The 20,574-nt window shown below is 37.7% G+C and overlaps 2 protein-coding genes across 3 annotated transcripts in view; both read right to left on the bottom strand.

The window, feature by feature from the left end:
* c24h8orf34 (chromosome 24 C8orf34 homolog) overlaps positions 1 to 1,995 on the bottom strand; it is a 122,158-nt gene extending 120,163 nt beyond the window's left edge. The window contains exon 1 of one of the 2 annotated variants that reach the window (XM_067435336.1): positions 1,707 to 1,995. In XM_067435336.1, coding sequence (XP_067291437.1) covers positions 1,707 to 1,790 — 84 coding nt within the window. In that variant the 5' untranslated portion in view covers positions 1,791 to 1,995. The remainder of the gene's footprint in view (positions 1 to 1,706) is intronic. The other variant, XM_067435335.1, reaches the window with a different exon arrangement.
* Positions 1,996 to 4,238: 2,243 nt separating this feature from the next.
* Positions 4,239 to 20,574, bottom strand: part of prex2 (phosphatidylinositol-3,4,5-trisphosphate-dependent Rac exchange factor 2) — a 207,234-nt gene continuing 190,898 nt past the window's right edge. The window contains exons 38-40 of the mRNA XM_067434938.1: positions 20,373 to 20,475; positions 14,300 to 14,367; positions 4,239 to 5,364 (exon numbers count right to left, since the gene is read on the bottom strand). Coding sequence (XP_067291039.1) covers positions 5,319 to 5,364; positions 14,300 to 14,367; positions 20,373 to 20,475 — 217 coding nt within the window. The 3' untranslated portion in view covers positions 4,239 to 5,318. The remainder of the gene's footprint in view (positions 5,365 to 14,299; positions 14,368 to 20,372; positions 20,476 to 20,574) is intronic.

Here is a 20,574-nt window from a genome sequence, read left to right on the forward strand (position 1 = left end):
ACACTGTAAAGTGTTGCCATATTTAGCAGGACTTGTCAGACTAATCTTTCACATAAACAATTCTCAGATATGAAATACTCTAAAACTAACTCACACAATTCAAAAGCGTCAAAAAGGAAGAAGGCGACGACAGACACTCGCGCAACAGCCCACTCACAGTGCTCGCCCCCGGGGGAAACGCGTTCATGTGGCAGCTCTCTGCGCGGCGCCGCTGTCCATGGTACTAGGTCACACACGCGCTGCTTTTAGCTTTATTGCTGTTTAAAATTCAGCCCATGCACACAGTCCCCGCTACAAGACAGTTGATACATCAGCAGTTTGACTCGTATAGACTGTCCCTCTTACTACAGATGCCTCCTGGAGGTAATAGCGGTGGTGGATGACAACGCTATTTTGGTTCATTACGGTGTGGGGCAGAACATTCATTTTTCTCAAGGTGACTGCGTGTCCAGTTTCTGTTGTTTCAGACATAGTGGTCAGCTACAGTATAATGGACACCATGCGTAGTCTAATAGTATCTGTTGCACGAATTATAGGTTTTTATTTAGTCCACCACATGATTACCCAATGTTGCTGACAGTGCAAAAGTAGAGGAGACTGGGGAATGTAACATCTGATTTAAAAGTCTGTAACTCAGTTGGTTTTTGTGCTGTCATCTCAAAATGTAATATTATGTTCCCATATATGTCTGCTATTAATGCAAGTCATTTCAAAAAAATCTACACATTATTCTCTGTATATTAATGGCAAATACAAAGATTGCTGCTGTTACATACCTCATATACCACTAATAAAACATGTATTTTAAAATGTGCACATTGAATAATAGTTGCATTCTAATTTATAATTAAAAAAAATGTTTTAATATAAGCCTACTCTCCCGTTTTGTGCAATATTTGTGTGTCCACTATACAGTAGAATGTTAGAATTTGTTTTTTGTTTTTTTTTACATTTTACCTCAAAATTGGTTTTGTCCTGTAAATCCTAAAAATAACTAAACAGAGTCTTACAACTTCATACAGGTCTTGTGTGATAGGAATGTACTGTTTGTAATTCATTCCAATTTGTTGAAACAGTTGGCATCCCTATGTCTCCAGTACAGTATGGCCATATATTTACAGTGCAGCATTCATTAATTAAGTCGACATACACTAGCTATGCATTAAAAATGTATGGAAACATCTTAAGAAGGAAGCATGGTACCTAGCTTTCCAAAATAGCCTATGTTTATGAAAAAATCTTGATAGAAGAAACATGGCACCAGCTTGGCTGGCTGCTAGAAATCGTCCAGTCAGCAGAAACATCTTCTATCACGTTACTTCAGATGATTTCTATAGAGTAGGCTATAACGAGAGCTGAATTTTCCGCTGGGCTTCGTGATTTAATGCAGCAAACCAAGTCCAGCATCTCTAGTTTCCAACAATTTAATGAATTTAATGAAGGTAAGTTGAATGAAGGAGGCTATTTGCACTCATAAGACCAAACATCCCGTTAACACTCCCCAATTCAAACGACATAAAATGAAATAAAATGCTCTTTAAATGTCCTGTCCTATCATCATTCAATTACAATTTAACTCTGTCTAATTCCCATCTAAATCTGCGTTCGGAGCAGACACAAGTAGCTCCTGCTTTATTCATTTACAATGCAGCAAAATCCCGAGGTGCCTTAAGAACATCTATTGTGGGAAAAAAGTTGTAGCATACCTCAAACAAGGGTCCGATTTTATTCTTCTCCAGGTATGACTGAATTCTTGACTGCTGTACAGACGCCATGAGAATGCGTTGCATTAAACAGCAAATGGTTTGGATATCGTTAAATATAGCCAAGCATCTTCAAACGTGTGGGATTGCGGACGGATCTCTAGCGGGAAGTGAGCGGACATCCAGCGCTGAGAGAGCTCGTCTGCTGCTCCAGCAGCACATGCTGAAAGTAACAGGGTTTGGTCACTATCTGATGGGACTATCCCTCCTCCGGTCTCGGCAGAGTAGCTGGCGACGGCTTCTTCCCAAAGCCAATGAGAAAGATTACACCTCAGATCGATGTTCATTGGCTGTTAGTGTCTGAGAGACCCGCCCTCGTTGTTTACACAGGGAAAGTGTCATAACACTTGCCTACCTATTTAAGTTTCAGGAGTATATAGTACAGTAAAATAGCCCACATAAGAAAAGCAACATTTAATTCTACATTGCATTATACTTTTAAAGGTACGGTTAAAAAAAAGCACTGCATGCATTTTTGCCGAATAACATAGTTTTGGTTGTGCCTCGGCTCTGCGTGAGTGGTCGGATGAATATTTATCCTACTGCTCATAAAACATTCACTTAGCTTAATAGATATAACCAGTTTAGATGGAAAGGATCTCAAGCTGAGTTTAAGATTTTACTGTAGCTGTAAGCAATAAGGTACGAGGCTGTGATGAAGCCTATTGTGAATGTTAGGCAGGACACGAAGCAGAGCCAGCCATGGCTTATTCACATATCAATGCAACTTTCATGAAGTTAAATTACCAAAACCATTCCTTCCGCTGGAAAAAATAGTCCCTGACCATGAACAGCAATAGAAGTTACATTAATACGCCATTAGATGCTGGGAAAGACTTTGTCTTTATGAGTGAGTCACTTCGTAGTAAAGACATTTATATTGAAAGGACTGAAACTTCTTGTGAACATGGAGGAGCAAGACACAACTGACAATTGCTTTGACTAGTACTGTCCAAACACCCACACTTGCGAGCTACTTGAGAGTGCATGTTCGCAACAGGAAGTAAGTGCTCAAGACTGTCCCATGTCTTAAAAATGCCAAAGTGCCTTTAAAAGAACACGCAGACTTTTTGGGACTTTTTCGTATTCACCGTATCCCCCAGAGTTTGATAAGTCCAAACATACCCTTTTTATTTCTGTACATCCCAAAACTCTGTTTCTTTAATACACACTAAACCCATAGTACCTGAAGCGGTATTTGAGGCTAAGGAGTATCCCATATAATGCATTATGTTCAGGGACTCACATGCCCCAAATCATGCAATGTTGAGGAAAACAGTCCACTGTAAGTTAAATTAATTTGATATTAAATATAATGTGGTTGTAAAGCAAAGTGTTGTACATATGGCAATTTATTGTTTCAATAAAATACCTTAATCCCCTGTTGAGCAATAAACAGTCTCTGAGTCGCTTTTACAACATTTAACATGTCAGTTCTCGCCATCTCCGAATAGCCAAGAAAATGTTGAATATCGTTTTATTATGAGCTTTCCTCTATTTACGGATATTATCAACACGTGTTGTAAAGTATTTGAGTAAATGTAATTAGTAACTGTACTTAAAAGGTTAGTTCACCCAAATGCACTTTTTGGGGCTTTACATTTTGGGCTCACATCCACTGCCATTAATGCTCTGATTAGCCAGGACATTTTTAATATAACTCAGACTGTATTCACCTAAAAGAAGAATGTCATACACACCTAGGATGGCTTGAGGGGACGTAAATCATTGGGTAATTATTGAGTTTACTATCCCTTTAAGTAAAAGCTGTCCGTTATTCTGTTAGTTATATTATTTGAATGTATTTTCGTAATCATAAACCCACAGATTTGTAGCACAAATTATTTAACCATACAGCTTTTTTCATTCTTCCCATTAGTGGCAAATGAGTTGCAAGTGCCCACACAATCACAGCAAATAGCTCACTTCCCCATTGCTGCATATGGTGATGTCAGTAACATTATGTTAGGCACGATATTGTCTAGGATGCTTTTGATTTACCTAGTAAAATAAAATTGCAATTACATTTGCCTTATATTTCGACCACAACTATTACTTTTATTTTTTAAGATGCAATTTAATCCATTACTTACACCATTTAAATTTTTACAGAACATCTGGAAACAATTTACTCCATAAAAACTTAACTTAAAGTGACAGTGAGCCCATGCAGGGAAATGATGACAGGTAAACAATGTTTGTCAAAGACAGTTGCCTACATGCAGAGGCCATTAGTAAGATTCCTGAAGACTTTACCTGTTCGGATACCAGCTGCACATTTGATGGATGATAGCACAGCACATTAAACAGCTGGGAGTTTGTCTGCACTCAGCACATACTGTCAGATGCAGACTAAATACATTCACCGGAGAGACATGCGACAGATTTACAGCAAAAATTTAAATCAAAATCCCTGTTTAAGTCTTCTGCATAAATATTTACAGTGAAGAAATGTGATGGCATTTTCTTAAACATTTTTATTTAAAATGAATTACAATTTGACATTACAATTTCTTGTAGTAATGGGGAAATTAACCTGGCTTTCAGGTTAAAAAGATACATGTATTTGGAAAATCTCAAAATGGGTTAGTTTTATGACAAAATAAATAACTGTTTTTTTTTAACTAAAAACATTTTTACAGTAATATCTTCACATGAATTTATGTTCCCTTCCGGCTGCGTTTATCAGGAGGATGTATCATTCAAAGATGCATTGTATAACATAAAAAATATCTGTTTCTCAAAATTGAAGTTAATAAACAATTCCTGTTTAGAGCGGTTTCTCAATATTGCATAGTAATGACTGATTAATTTGTTATTTTAAGCAATACTAATATAACATGTAACACAATAACTCCTGAGTACTGAATATTTTAAATGTGGCGAGACAATCATTTATATACCTATGTAAATGTGACAAATATAAACGTATAACACTGATGACTGTGTCGAATGAAATTTCCAGTACTGTATGTCACTCTAGATTCACTGAGACTGCAGTGCTGAAACTGCAACATGTAGCTTAATGTGCTATGGTGTTAATAAACTCTAAACAACCTTTAAGATTTGAGAAACCTAATAATGTGGAAGCTAAACCTAAACTTTTCATGTCAAAAATGTATATGAGAATAGATGAAATAAAAAAAAGTTGCAATGATGCTTTTGGATACTGTGCCCGAAAATGAACTATAAGCAACAGTTACGCCTTAACATACAAGACCAAAGCACTGTGCAAATTATTTTACATGTTCAAACAGACATTGTGAATGACACTCTATTGATGTGAATGACTTGACAGCAGCTGTGAGATCAGACATCCTGTTTGTTTGATCTCCGGTCTAGAATGAGATGTGCCGTAGCAAAGCATGAAAAAAAAAAGAAAAAAAAAGAATGGTGCCTTTAAAAAGCTATGACAAAAGTCAATAGATATTACGATGTGAACCCTTGAGAGGTGACAGATGCCTCTGAGCAGGAGCGGGGCTGGACGTCCACACAGTCTCTTTACTTGGACTGATGTTGAACCAGGGCTGGTCCAGATCTGCTGAAGACATGGGTTCAGGGGTCGCCATCAGGAGGTGGAGGCTGACATAGTTTGTACAATCTGTTGATAGAATTATTTATTTATTTTTAAATATATGTATACCATATATTGTGTGTATAACATATATTGTGTGTGTGCTTGATTTTGTAAAATATCAGGACAAAAATGTGTATAATGACACAGGTATGACATAGGTATTACAAGGAGAGGTCCCAACTTCTCAAAAAGCTTATAAATCATAAAGGATGAGGTTTTTTTTTTTTTTTTTTTTTTGATAAAGTAAAAATGCAGAATGTTTCCTGTTATGGGTAGGTTTAGGGGCAGGGGCAGTGTAGGGGGATAGAAAATACGGTTTGTAGGTATAAAAGCCATTACGCCAATGGAATGTCCCCACATTACACAAAAACAAACTTATAAATAATACAGAATGAGTTTTTTTGAAAATGTAAAAATGGCAAAAGTTTAGTGTGACGGGTAGGTTTAGGGATAAAGTTAGTGTAAGGGGATAGAATATAGAGCTTGTACTGTGTGTGTGTGTGTGTGTGTGTGTGTGTGTGTGTGTGTGTGTGTGTGTGTGTGTGTGTGTGTGTGTGTGTGTGTGTGTGTGTGTGTGTGTGTGTGTGTGTGTGTGTGTGTGTGTGTGTGTGTGTGTGTGTGTGTGTGAGTGTGTGTGTGTGTGTGTGTGTGCACAAAATATGAGGAAACGTGTATAATGACCATAGACTGTAAAACAAATATGGACGTAGTGTCCGTGACGTCACCCATAGGATTCAGATAAGCTGCTCTGAAGCTTAAAGTAGGGGCGAGCTGGGCGTTGCCATCTTGCGAGCGAGTCATCGCGTGTCACTCCCGGATAACAGAAAATGGGCAAAAAGGCGGGATGTGCGTGGAGCTAAGGTGACGCAATGACTATAGACGATAGATAAATGGCTATCCACTTGTAACCACACCCTTAATTATGCAGAACTTTAAGGCTTTATATAACGTAAATTAGTTATAAAAAAAAATCACCCCCCTCACAGTTGTCATTAAGGTCAAAATTAACCTTATAGGCCAAAACCACAATTTGTACCAGACTGTAAGCATGTTTTTTTCTGCTGTAAAGTTGAGAATTTTAACATGGGGCTCAATGAGATTCTGCTTCCTTCTGGAGCCTGCCTCTAGTGGCCAGTTAAGGAATTACAGTTTACATTCCTTCCGTATTGGCTTCAAGAGAGATCGCGGGAGGTTGCCGCTTGATAATGACATGGGTATGACATAGATATTACAAGGCGAGGGTGAAATATGAGGACATTGGCCATTTTTCAAAATGCTAATAAATCATACAAGATGAGTTTTTTTGAGAAAGTAAAAATGCAGAATGTTTCCTGTGATGGGTAGGTTTAAGGAAAAGGGCAGTGTAGGGGGATAGAAAATACGGTTTATAAAGTATAAAAACCATTGCGACTATGGAATGTCCCAATATGTCACAAAAACAAACGTGTGTGTGTGTGTGTGTGTGTGTGCGTAGATGTAAAAATGTAAAGATGCAGAACGTTTTCTGTGATGGGTTTGTTTAAGGGTGACGGGATAGCATATACGGTTTGTACAATATAAAAATCATCACGTCTGGAAAGTCCCCATAAAACATGGAAACCTGTATGTACGGTCATGAAAGAGAGAGAACATGCATGGGAGCCAAACTACATCTCCTGCAGGAAAATAGAATGAAACGCATTAAAAAGCAGACCTACTCATTCTCTCTCAGCAGGTTGAAAACTACAGTGTAAACTCTAATCTGTCACAGTCACTTGAGGTCCGCTGGGAGATGTACTGTAGCGTGACCCTCAAGACAATGACTCATAGCTTTTCAAAGCGTGTTGCATGCGATCATTGCTGCGTAACTTATTTATTTGGCATATAACAAATGCTGCCTAAATCCGAGAATTTGAGCTCAGAAGGACACATTAGCTTGTTTATTACACAAATCTAAGTGTATGTGCTGACTGTTTTACACCATTTACACCAGCAAATTGCTTTTTTTAAACAAATTATAATAAAATAAATAACAAATATATCATTACATCATGTCTTAACCAGGCACAACGTGACAGTCTGTCCACAATGTACGAGAAACTGCAATGTGACATAATCACAGCCAATTAGAACATTGCCGTGTGGAGGTGGATTTTAGACCCAAGACTGAAGTAATGATGCTGAAAACGGTGCCACAACACGAATAAATGAGATTTTAAAGTGCCACTATTATGCTATTTTAAAGCTCCCTAATTTAGTTTTGGATGTCTCCTACAATAAGTTTACATGCAATACAAAAGGTCAAAAACACTTTTATTTTGAGGTACATTATCAGATTGCATCTGTAATTCCTCACCATCAGCATTAACAATTGTACGTCCATCAACAAACCCATGTGTATATTTCTAATTTATTGCGGTGCACATGTGGGAACCATATCAATAACAGCGCATACATTAGCTGAGCACTATCATGAATGCCTAATGCAACATTAAAGTTTACAAATTTTGCAAAGTAGTAAGAACGACAGACAATCTGCATTAATAGACGCATGCTGCGTCCCAATTCGCCTACTTATACTACGTCCTAAAAGTATGTACTCTTTTTGTGAAGAAAAAGTATATACTTTTGAGTGTGTAGCAGAAAAGTATGCAAGCTTCGGGACATACTACTTCGCCATCTTTAACGGACTCTGTCACTTAGTTACATGCATCCCGTCACCGTTTAACTGCCCTGTCAATCATCGCCAGATTCGTCACAGTTCAAATCCTCCACATTCAGTTTCATCTCTAACCGTATGGGAGAGAAATGTAGCCGCACGTTGTTTTGCCATGTGTGTGTCTTTAATGCAGAGACTCTCCTCATGTAGTTTCTCCTCATTTGCAGTTTAAATATAATGATGCATTTAAAAGTTAATGGCTAAACGTGTCATTACAAAAATTCACAATGCTGCTGCAGGTGAAATATAATGTGGACACTGAATAAATATATTTTTGTCAGGTTAAAAATTGATAGTTGGTCACTCAAACCCCTTTACTTAATCGCCGGACTCGCACCTCCGCCATGTTTGTAGTTTTTTAACACTTTTTACCCACGTTTGTAGTTCTAATCAAATCCCCGTCCACCTCGCAGTGGGTTGTGGGCAATATCAGCCGTTGGAGTGCCCATCAATTCATACTTCAAATTCGGACCAGAAATAGTAAACCATCCGGGTATCTTTGGAATACTCTTTTCAACATACTATGATTTGGGACATACTAATTCTATTTTCGAATACTATTTAGTATGGCTAGTATGCGAATTGGGACGCAGGGATAGTTTTAAATAGTGGCCCACAGCTGCTTAGCAGAAGTACTTAAATAAGACATGAAGAGCGTGAGTTAGCCGGAAACTCACACAATATAAAACACAAAACTGTATTTTGAACACCTGTTAGAAAATATATTTTAAAATATACAGCAATAATTATTCTTAAAGGTTGTAAGTAGGGCTGCAGCTATCGATTCTTTTTGTAATCGATTAATCTACCACTTAATCGATCGATTAATCGATTAATCGGATAATAATTACTTTTTCTTTATTAAAGAGCAATAAGAGACACTAAGTATGTTAAAATTAACATCTAATTTGTCTTCTTTTTAGAAAAATTAAGTTTTATTGCTGAAATTGCATACATTAATAACTGTGAAACTAAACAATTTTAATGCATACAATTGCCATATTATATTAAATAAAAATCTATTTCAAATTACTTTAAAAAGGTAAACATAGTTCAATCTAAAACTAAACCTACAACCAATAAATCTAAATAGTAGTAATATAAATAACAATAATGCCAATATAAATAATATAAATATTCTGTAAATTCTATATAATATAAATATTCTAATATTCTATAAATATTCTATAAATAATATAAATAACTAAACATTGTATTTATGTTGTGCAACTTAACTTTCATGTATCAGCTTCAGCTCAGGCATGACATAAGCATTTACTGTCTTATTTACTCCTTTACTGAAGCAAAATGTATTGGACAGGTTAACTTGGAAGAAGAGATGCGCGGATCAGCTCTATCGTCACCGAATCAGCTGTTAGAAGCAAACCATTCACCAGCACCCGATAGTCACAACTTCAAATCCTACCGTGTTAAGCGCGATGCTATCGTCACATATTAGCTACACTGAAGTAGGTTGCTAAACAAAACAAAAAAAATATTTTGGCAAAATTACATTTACATAAACCAGGGTCGACAACCTATACATCACACGGAGGAATAACCGCTAGAACGTGATCAAACGCGAGATATGTTTAATTCAGTTAAAGTACATCACACATGCTGATCTTTTGAGCTAATCATTTATCATTGTAACACAGCTTGTTTTAAGTTAGTAGCTATAAATATGATTAAAGTGTGATATTTAAATTACACAAATCAATGAAAGCACGCAGCTCTGAGCTCTGAAAGCACGAGCGCTGCTCATCAAACACACACACACACACACACGCGCGCGTGTGTATATTGTTCTGATATTTGTTGCGCCTAGTATTGAGAACATCTAATGGTGCATTTAGAAGATACTATCAAGTAGGATATATAAAGTCTCATTAAAGATTTCACACACATCACAATGACGGTGATCCATGTGAAAAGCTGCAAACTCCATCGAGTTCATGTGTTTTGAGTTGCTCGTATCTCCTCAGCTGACGCTTGTACTGCCGCAAATGAAACTTAAATGTTCAGCGTCGCATCCTGAAGCTCAACACACAGTTGTCTTCATTTAAAAACAGCGATATTAAATGATATTACCAGTGCTGATGCCCACCCGCTCTCTCTCTCTCTCGCATTGCGGTCTTTGATCTCGACATGAGCTGAAAACGAAAGTTAAAGACCGACACGCATTCATTGCGTTTTAGCGTGATATGAGAGTTCCGCGTCTTTATTAAAATCAACATATTAACAATTTCTCTCATCCACCTGCAATGTTTGGGATGTTTATGCACCTGAACCGCGGATATAACCGCAATCCGCTCATACTCCGAGTCCTTACACAAAAAATGTCTTTCTGCAATATCTGTGTGTAGTTAAATGGACTAAGCGAAGCGTCGAGGCAGATGATTTTGCCTCGAGGATTTTTTTGATTCGATTAACTCGAGTTAATCGATGAATCGTTGCAGCCCTAGTTGTAAGATTCTAAGGAGAAAGCTGGTCCAAATAATCTGAGTACGGACCCATCTCTCAAATTCAAGCATTGAAATCCTGCATTGAACTCCGAGATTTGAGAAGCAGTCGTCAGTAAAATGACGTGTTTGAGGGCAGGTCAAGTTGTTCGCGACGGACAACGTAGAGCATAGGCGGGGTCTTTTCTAGTGACAAACCGTAACGCAGTAGGATTCAAATTACAAATGACTCATTTAGGCGATTCACGGTCAGTTCCTTTTTTTGGGGAGACAATAACTTTATTTATCGTGCACTTTTGACTTTTTTAGTTTTAGTTTTAAACTTGGCAAAAAATTACATCCCCAAAGAGCTCTACACACTGCATGAAAGGGAATATAAAAACAAAACAAAAGTTATTTTAATTGTAATTCACAAAATTAAATTTTTACTGTATTTGTAGTCAAATCAGTGCAGAATTAATGAGCATAAGAATGCAAAATCTTACTGACCCCAAACCTTTAAAAGGTATTGTGGCACATGTTGTGCTTTCATGTTTTATGGGGACATCCCATTGACATAGGCCTGGTTTCACAGACAGGGCTAAAGCCATTAGGCCTTAGAACAATTAGTGTTAGTAATGTAATGTAATTCTAACAACATTACTGGTGTGCATCTTGAGACAAAACAATGGCACTGACATATTTTGAGATACATCAGTGTAAGTGGATTTCAGTTAAAACAGCTCAAACAAGCATCTTAGTCTGGGGCTAGCTTAAGTCTTGACTGTGTGAAACAAGGTGTATATTCTATCCTCTAACCCTAAACATACCCATCACAGAAAACCTTCGGCATTTTTACATTTAAAAACAAAACAAAAACATTATTAGGGGTTTATTAATCCACTTCCCTCCTGAGGGCCTGTACACACACACACACACACACACACACACACACACACACACACACACACACACACACACACACACACACACACACACACACACACACACACACACACACACACACACACACACACACACACACACATACACACACCAAGTTCACACAAAACTTTTTTCTTTTGTTTTGCCATTTTTACATTTTCAAAAGAACTCATTCTGTATGATTTATAAGCTTGTTTCAGGTTAGGTTGAAGTCCCCATCAGGATAGAAACACACACACCTGCATTAATGTCTGGCTGTTCTAATAGAGGACATGCACTTTATGTTGAAGAATGTGTGTTGTGAATTTAACACCCCGCAGGTTTCTGTTCAATTTCATTGTATATGGCTGAAAACAACATAATGCTCACATTTGCAAGAATGCTGTGTCTTTTGTTTCATTCGGCTGTACGGCAGGGGGTTTATTTGGAGAATAAATGCCAAACAGCTGTTCCTGAGTTTCTGTCTCAAGTAAAACTATGGGCATCTTATTACTAGATAAGCATTTTCCAAAAGAAATATGAGCCCTCGCAAGGCAGCACATAAAAGTGTTATACAGTATAGCTGTAGGTTGGGGATATGCAGTGAAAAAAGGTACCCTTAAATTTAATTTAAAGTCTAAAATATAATTTAATACTGAATCAGCCTAAATGTACTATTAAAGAGGATTAGGGCCAATCAATAATAATAATTCAAAAAAAAAAAAACATATGAAGATTAAAGTCATTATAATGTGAGATTAGACTTTTCATTTCAAGAATAAAGTCCTTGTGTTTCAAGAAAAAACTCAAATAAAATGCTGAAAATAACCATATTTTTCTCGAAACCCAATGGCTTTTTTCCTCAAAATGTAATGACTTTATTCTCTACATTTTATTTCGACTTTGTTCTCGAAACGGAACGGCTTTATTCTAGAAATGTAATGATTTTATTCTCTACATTGTATTTCGACTTTTTTCCTCTAAATTTAAGTTTAATCGCGCATTATAAGGACTTAAGTCTCAAGATGGTTTTATTTTTTTGCTTGGCCTCTTTCGTATAAATGCATTCATTTATACCAAAAATTTGAATGGGTTAAATCAAGTAAAACAAAAAACAGCTCTTTAAGGTAGCAATTGCAGGTTTCCAGTGAAGGTTTTAGGCTGTTCCACAATTCAGTATGCAAATTCTACAATGATGAACATTCAGCCATGAAGTCAAGGAGATTTTCAAACCTTACGTTTAACCTTAAACTTACATATTAAAAGTAGACCTAAAAAAGCAGTCCACCTAAAGCTGTAATTACATAAAAAGGTTTGCACATTAAAGAGCTTTAAAGGGTTAGTTTACCAAAAAAAATGAAAATTCTGTCATTTCCTCAACCACGTTCGTTCCAAACACTTAAAGGCCAGGACAAACCAAGCTATTGTCGGCTGTCAGGCATGGTTATGCTGTTTTAGAGCATCGGTCGGCTCTGCGCTAGTCCCTGTCAGCAAGTTGAATCAGCGTTGTGACTCGTGAGAGGGCTCTGATTGGCTGTTCAGCTTAGCGAATTAAAGCTAAAGTAATGAAAAAGACGGTAAAGACTAGCCTAGAAATCTAGACGGACCCTTGCGGCAGCAAATCTAATCTGCCGCGAGTGTCGTCTAGCAACTCTCAATTCACGTCTGAGCTGTAAATGCCAATCACATGGTGTATAGAGTCGGTGGGCGGGGCTCGGTATAGAGTATGACGACCGAGTTGCGCTTGCGTGCTTCTAGTAAACACAGAAACTGGTGACCGGCGGTCTTTCGAATCAGCTTTGACCGCTACTCTGGAAGACTTGGAGTTAAGCTTTTCTCTGAGAAAAGAACAAAGAACGGCACTGAAGTCATTCTTAAGAAGGGAAGATGTGTTCGGAGTTTAGCCGACCGGATACGGCAAATTTTTAATCTATCAACAAGCTCTGCTTCACCTTCATTGCTCTGGTTGGTTGTAGCGCTGTCCAATTGCGTGCAGAGGGAGTTTGAAAGACAACCGTTTATCCCACCCTTCAGATTGAGCCCTGTCTATGGTGAGTTTCCAGACCAAACATCTTGATGTGGGTCTGGCTTATCAGGCTAGGTAAAGACAACAGGCTGTTATCATTTTACGTCATCTTACCTGATCATTTAAATACGCAAATATATTCATATAACGAGCCAAGTGGAATGAAGAAAGTGAGCAGCATGATTGATATTCAAAATGGTAAGCAAGCGCTGCTTTGTACGGTTCGTTTATTTGCAGTCCTAATTTCGGTTTCACTTTTTAAAAGATGAAAATAGACTTGATACCTGCTGATATAGACATATTTACTTATACGCAGGCGCAGTACGCACATGCTAGTAGTCCTCTTGGTGTGTTCAAGCGTAGCTTTTTGGCCAAGATGCAGCCGGCGATGTAGCGAGTTTATATTCTGTTTTGATTTAATATACTTTGTTCTCAGTTCCTGTTTGTTCTGTCCTCATTCAGTCCTTTGTTCTGTGTTGTCAATGTTTTTATCAAGGTGGTTGTTGCAAGTGTTGCTTTTGTTGGCGCTAGTTCTTTGATATCGGTTTGGTGTGTCCTGGGTTTTAGGGGTTTACAGTAAACCCCTCATCAGAATGTTTGAGGCATATCAATATAGTGCTTTAATAATACTGGAGGCCTAAACATTTTTCTGAAATGTGTAAATCTTTGAACCATGGCATTTAGGTCTAAAATTATTTCATGCACATTTTGGGAAAGGTTAGCGAAAACCACAGTGTGAATGTGAGAGGGCTGAAATAATGAATGTGTGTGTGTGTGTGTGTGTGTGTGTGTGTGTGTGTGTGTGTGTGTGTGTGTGTGTGTGTGTGTGTGTGTGTGTGTATAAAGTGGTGTGAGGGCCGCTCTGGTTACCTTGGCACTGTCGATGGAGTGCGGTCTCTCACTCCCAGGTTCTTGGCTGAGTTCTGCACTCTTGCTCCCTAAAAAGAGGCATAATTATAAATGACTTGCAGGCCTGTCAGAGCAGTTATTCTTTAAATAAGCATGAACATATTCTATGTCTAGTCGGTCAAAGGTAAGAAGTGCTGTCATTCACAGAAGCTGTGTTGTATATTGCTGTGGAAGTATTATGAAATATCCACAGAGGCAAAAAAAGAAGAAAAGAAAAACAAGACTGGATTCTTTATTAAGACTGGAATTTGATATTTTAGTTTAATTAATTACATTATACACCACATAATTAATCAAAGATTAATTAACCTAAAATTAATGAATCTTTAATGAGGTAAGTTTGCAAATGTTTTGCATTTACGTGGTATTTCAAGCGTGAATTGTTTTGATGGTTGAAAAACGCCTCATAACTTAATATATGAACTGGTCAGGAGGTTTGATTAATTGCATTAATGTTTCCATTATGACACGAAATAAATTAATATAATAAATGAAAACACAATATTAATTATTAAATTACTATGTTAAACTGTCAGCGTTGAGATTTGGAGAATTTTGGAGGCCAAGTCAACACCTCAAACTCGTTGTTGTGCTCCCCAAACCATTCCTGAACCATGTTTGGGAGGACGCATTATCCTGGTGAAAGAGGCCACAGCCACCAGGGCATGCCGCTTCCATGAGAAGGTGTACATGGTCTGCAACAATGCTTAGGCAGGTGGCACATGTCAAAGTAACATCCACATGGCTGACAGAACCCAAGGTTTCCCAGCAGAACATTGCCCAAAGCATCACACTGCTTTCGGCTGTGGACAGGGGTCAGCATGGACACCCTGACTGGTCTGCAGCTATGCAGCCTAATATGCAACAAACTTTGATGCACTGTGTATTCTGACACCTTTTTTTCAGAACCACCATTAACTTCTTGAGCAATTTGAGCTACAGTAGCTCGCCTGTTTGATCGGACGACATGGGCTAGCCTGCGCTCCCCACGTGCATCAATGAGCCTTGGCCGCGCATGACCCTGTCATCGCTTCACTACTGTTCCTTCCTTGGACCACTTTTGATAGATACTGACCACTGCAGACCAGAAGCATCCCACAAGAGCTGCAGTTTTGGAGATGTTCTGACCCAGTCGTCCAGCTATCACAATTTGGCCTTGTCAAACTCGCTCAAATCCTTCTATGTGCCCATTTTTTCTGCTTTTAACACATCAACTTTGAGGACAAAATGTTCACTTGCTGCCTAATATATCCCACCCACTAACAGGCGCTGTGATGAAGAGATATTCAGTGTTATTCACGTCACCTGTCAGTAATGTTATGCCTGATCGGTGTATATCAGTGTTGTTTTAAAACAATTTAAATAATTGTACTATTTGGTCTATATAGTTTCGCTTAATTTTTATTTCAGTTTTATTTTTTAATACATCAAGTTACTAAAGGAAAATGTTGCACTGGCAACTAGGCAAAAGGCTTTTATAGATTCAATAAAGATTTTTTAAATATTTTATTTCAGTTATTGTTTATTATATTTCAAGTAACGAAAATGCTTTTTTTTTGTTTTAATTTCAGTCAACTTGTCACGGTGGGTGGTTGATAAAGGCACATGAAAAAGGAACCGGTGAAAATTACAATGTCTTTAATCAAGTAAAACACTGAAGAAGATCAGTTCACACAAACAATAACCGACGAGGACTGAACAGAACACGGAGAATAAATACACCGAAAATGAGGACACTAAGCAGGCACAGCTGGGCAAAGATGAACTAATTAACTGATGCAGACAAGACAGAAAATTAGCTAAACTGAACATTCACATGACACAACTACAATAATAACTATGCATGATATATTTATATGTATACATTTAATAATACATTCTATATAATATGTGTTGTTAAATATACACCCAAGACCAGACATCTTTTACAATGAAATCATCCAATTTCTTCTCAATATCTGTACCCTGTGGAAAAATGACTTTTTCAAATAAATATGCACCGATACTTCTATTTTTAAATAATTGATGTAATAATTTCCTGTTCTTTTTCCTCTTCAGCTGCATAAGTCAGCCTGCTCTTTCTTCCTTCATAGACACTGTAGCTCAAATTTAAAAGGAAAAGCGAACAGGTAGGAGGTCCTGCCAGCCAGCTGAACCTGCAACTTACATCCGTCACAGTTCATCAACGCTAACCTTGTCAGATGTGTTAGATGGACTTGTTTGTGATCGTAAATTAGAATTTAAAACCGTCATACTCATACAACACAGAAATGTGCCTGTGAGTTAGAGGCACCCAACATCCTGTCCCACGATACATGAATCACAGACAGCTTTTTTATTCAAAGTAGAATCCTATCACGTCAAAATGAAAAATGGCCACCTGCACCCTGACGTAGGAGCGAAAATGTATATCTTGCACATTTTACAAACATTAGCCGTTTCCGCAAATAGCTCTGCAGGTCGGTTTGACGCGAGGCGTCTCGGCAGGTGCGTCTGGAACACCAACGGGGGACGTTAGTGCCGCGTAAACACTGCTGGAGGAAGTCTGCGATTGTGAGTTCAGCACTTCAGTGTGCAGGTAATCTGTCTCTCTGACGACTGCTGGCCGGCGAGTGTATCAGGCATGGGCGGCACCATGGTCAGTCCCTTATCATGTCATGATAACATCAGCAATTACACCACCAGAGTCAAGCCGTTCGCCTACTGCTTTCCTGGGACTTTCAAAGATACGACTGGACGTAGAGGAGAAAGTCTGAGATATGAGAGGACAAGAACACAAAGATCCACTGTCTCCAGACATGGAAAAAATCATCCAACCTCTTGGCAACCTCTTGGTAACCTAAGCGATTCAACAATCGCTTCTCTAAAAATATGGTTAACTTATTTGAGCAGTTCAGCAATTTAGGGTTTATACACAGAAACTCCATAATGGAGCAATTTGTCAGTGTCCCTTTCCTTTCCTCGACGAGTTGCAGGCATTATGATAGATGAGTCTCTTTTAAGTCTCGCTGTGAGGTACGAATCACGGTGAATAATAATAAATAGCCAGCCAGGGGGAGCTCTGACGACAGTCATTTATATTGATATTCATAAAGTCACTTTGGAGCCTGGACTGGCGCAGGTAAGGACTCATCACCCACAGGCGGTCCAGAATATAACACACATGCATTATGAATTCAGCAGATTTAAAATAAGAGGTAATGCTGAAATGCAAATATCGTATATCATAAAATATGGCTAGCATAAGGTATAAAAGTTAAATAGAGTGTGTTAGTTATACATTTACATTTACATTTAATCATTTAGCAGACGCTTTTATCCAAAGCGACTTACAAAAAGGGGGAGAGTAATAGAAGCAACGAAACAGACAAGGCCAACAACCTGTAAGAGCTGTAAGAAATCTCAATTAGCACAGTACACAATTTTTTTTTTTTTTTTTATAGACATCTACCACAAAAACTCCCGTACGCAAAATTCCAAACACTGGATTTTGATAGCTATGATAATAGAGTCTATAATAGAGTTATGGAGTCATTTTGCACATACATTTTAATGACCTGACCTATGAATGAATATTTCCTTATGTAGTGTTTTTATTGGGTTCTTGCCTCCTATTTTACATGGGACATCAAGTAGAGACCCAAAATCATGACCAAATTAAACAAAAAGGTCCTTAAAAACAAACAAACAAACATATAATGCAAAATTATTTAAATTATCATTATTAAAGTATTCTTTTTCATTTATTTAATTATAAATTATTATACTCTCATTAAATATAAGAATTATTATTTTTCATACATGTATGTTTTAATAATTTATTATTAAAATAAAATGTATTATTTAAATTATTATACCTGTTAGTGGGTGGGATATATTAGGCAGCAAGTGAACATTTTGTCCCCTTAAAGTTTATGTGTTAGAAGCAGGAAAAATGGGCAAAAGTAATGATTTAAATGAGTTTGACAAGGGCCAAATAATGTGATGGCTAGACGACTGGGTCAGAGCACCTACCGGCCGCTGTTGTGGGGTGGCCAAGGCTCATTGATGCACGTGTGGAGCGAAGGCTGGCCTGTGTGATTGGATCAAACAGACGAGCTACTGTAGCTCAAATTCCTGCAGAAGTTAATAATGGTTCTATAATAACACACATTTAAAAAAGCTGAAACCTGTTAGTTTTAATAAGAAATATCATCCTCTGGGACATAAAAGTGCAAGTTTAAAGAAATGTCCAGGACTGAAGTTGCCCATCCCTAATCTAAATGACTGTAAAAAATAAATAAATGCCATTTTCAGCAAAAAAACAAAAAACAACTGCTTTTTTTTTTTTTTTTTTACTGACCCAGTTAATTTATTTGGAATTACAGTTGCAAATAAATTCAAACATTAGACCACCGTGTTCATTTCGAGGAGGATTTTTTTTTTAATCAAAGGCCTGTTTAATTATTTTGGGAAATGTAACAAGCTTAACTGTCTTGGTTTGCTTTCTCTCATTTTGGTCTCTACATGGCTATTAGCATAAGCTCTTCCTCCCTCCTGTTAGTCTAGAAGAAGGAGGAAATGCGCTCATGCAATGAAATCTCCCTACCTTTCATTAAGAAAGCGTTAGATTGTTAGTCTTTTTCTACCCATTTTCAGACTAGCCTTGAAGCGTCCTTCACAAGGTTATGGATGAAACTGACAGGGTCTGCTCTTTTTATATCATTAAGCACTGTGAGACTTGTATAATAGAAGGCTAGGACAGTTGCTGTGTCAGCTCAGAAGGAATGAAACTTCAAGGCGGCCCTGAGTCATGACGAGAGGTAAAGACCAGAGAGCCCTCTGTCACTTTGAGGGAGATAACTTTCAGAAGAGTACTTTAGGGCAGGGTTCCTCATCTGTTGGGTTGGACAGTGTGTGTTATACATTTTATGCTGCCCCATACACAACAAACTGCAATGCACTGTGTATTCTGACACCTTTCTATCAGAAATCACATTAAAAATGACTTGCGTGTCAAAAAAAAAGAAAAAAAAAAGTATTTTTACATAGGATACATTAAATTTTAGCTATGAAATGAGTAATTTAAAAACACATTTGGGATGTGGTGGAATTGACACCATGTTGGGAATATTCATGACTTTTCAAAAAATGATCATTCTCATGTGAAGTTTGGGGTCAGTATATAGTTTTTGTTCATTAATACTTCTATCCAGCAAACATGCATTACATTGTTAATGAAAGTTGTCGAGAGCGTTCCATGTGTTATACTTGGCTATTTCATATGCAAAGATGTTAGCCAATCACAGCAGTGGGCGTTCACACTGAAGTCTCACAGCAGACACGCCATTCAAAAAATACCTTTTATTTCTAAATTATGACATATTTGTGTAAAATACTAACATTAAAGGAACTGTATGTAAGAAATGTATATCAATTAATCATAAAATGGCCCTGATATGTCACTAGACATTAAGAAATCATGTTAATTTCAAATATTTATATCACTGACAACAGTAGTCCGGCCAGGATATTGTCATTTAAAAGTTGTTGTTGCAGCCCTCAACTGATGTTGATGTTGACATGTTGTGTTTTGGCCTGAGCTCCGCCCTCCACCTATCTACCAATCACAAAGTCAGTAGTGTTACGCATTCCGGGTGGCCTCTAGTTACCACAGCTGCAGCTACACACGTTCCTGCTGATCCTGCAGCCTATCTGGCAACCTCGAGTTGGTGGAGGAGACACAGCTGCAGTAATTTCAAAGTGATTGCAGTACCAGTTTTGGCCACAATCTTGCATACACTTCCTTTAAGTACACCCCAAGAAACATAAAACAATGCAGTTCAGAACCCCTTTAAATGATCAAATATATTATTTTACAATATTACTGTTTTTACTGTATTTTTGATCAAATGAATGCAGTCTTGGTCAAATTTACTTCGAACACATTAAAAAACCTTTTGAGCGGTACTACATTGTTGGACACTGTTAGTGGACAAATTAAATAAACTAGGGGGAAAAGTGGGCTGAATAAACATCCAACAACAGAACTTACCTGCTTCCTCATGACGTCAGTGGCCTGCATGATGCATCGTGGGGGCAAGCCGTGATTCCGGGCCAGAAGAATGGCCTGTTCCAACGTGACACTTAGCGTACAACTGCAAGACGGGAAAGGGCCGCATTTAGCACCATACATTACACATTATAATGTAAAATCAGAGCTGTTAACAAATACATTTAGTATTTCATAAATTATT

Source organism: Pseudorasbora parva, chromosome 24 (assembly GCF_024679245.1).
Source record: "Pseudorasbora parva isolate DD20220531a chromosome 24, ASM2467924v1, whole genome shotgun sequence".
Lineage (NCBI taxonomy): Eukaryota > Metazoa > Chordata > Actinopteri > Cypriniformes > Gobionidae > Pseudorasbora > Pseudorasbora parva.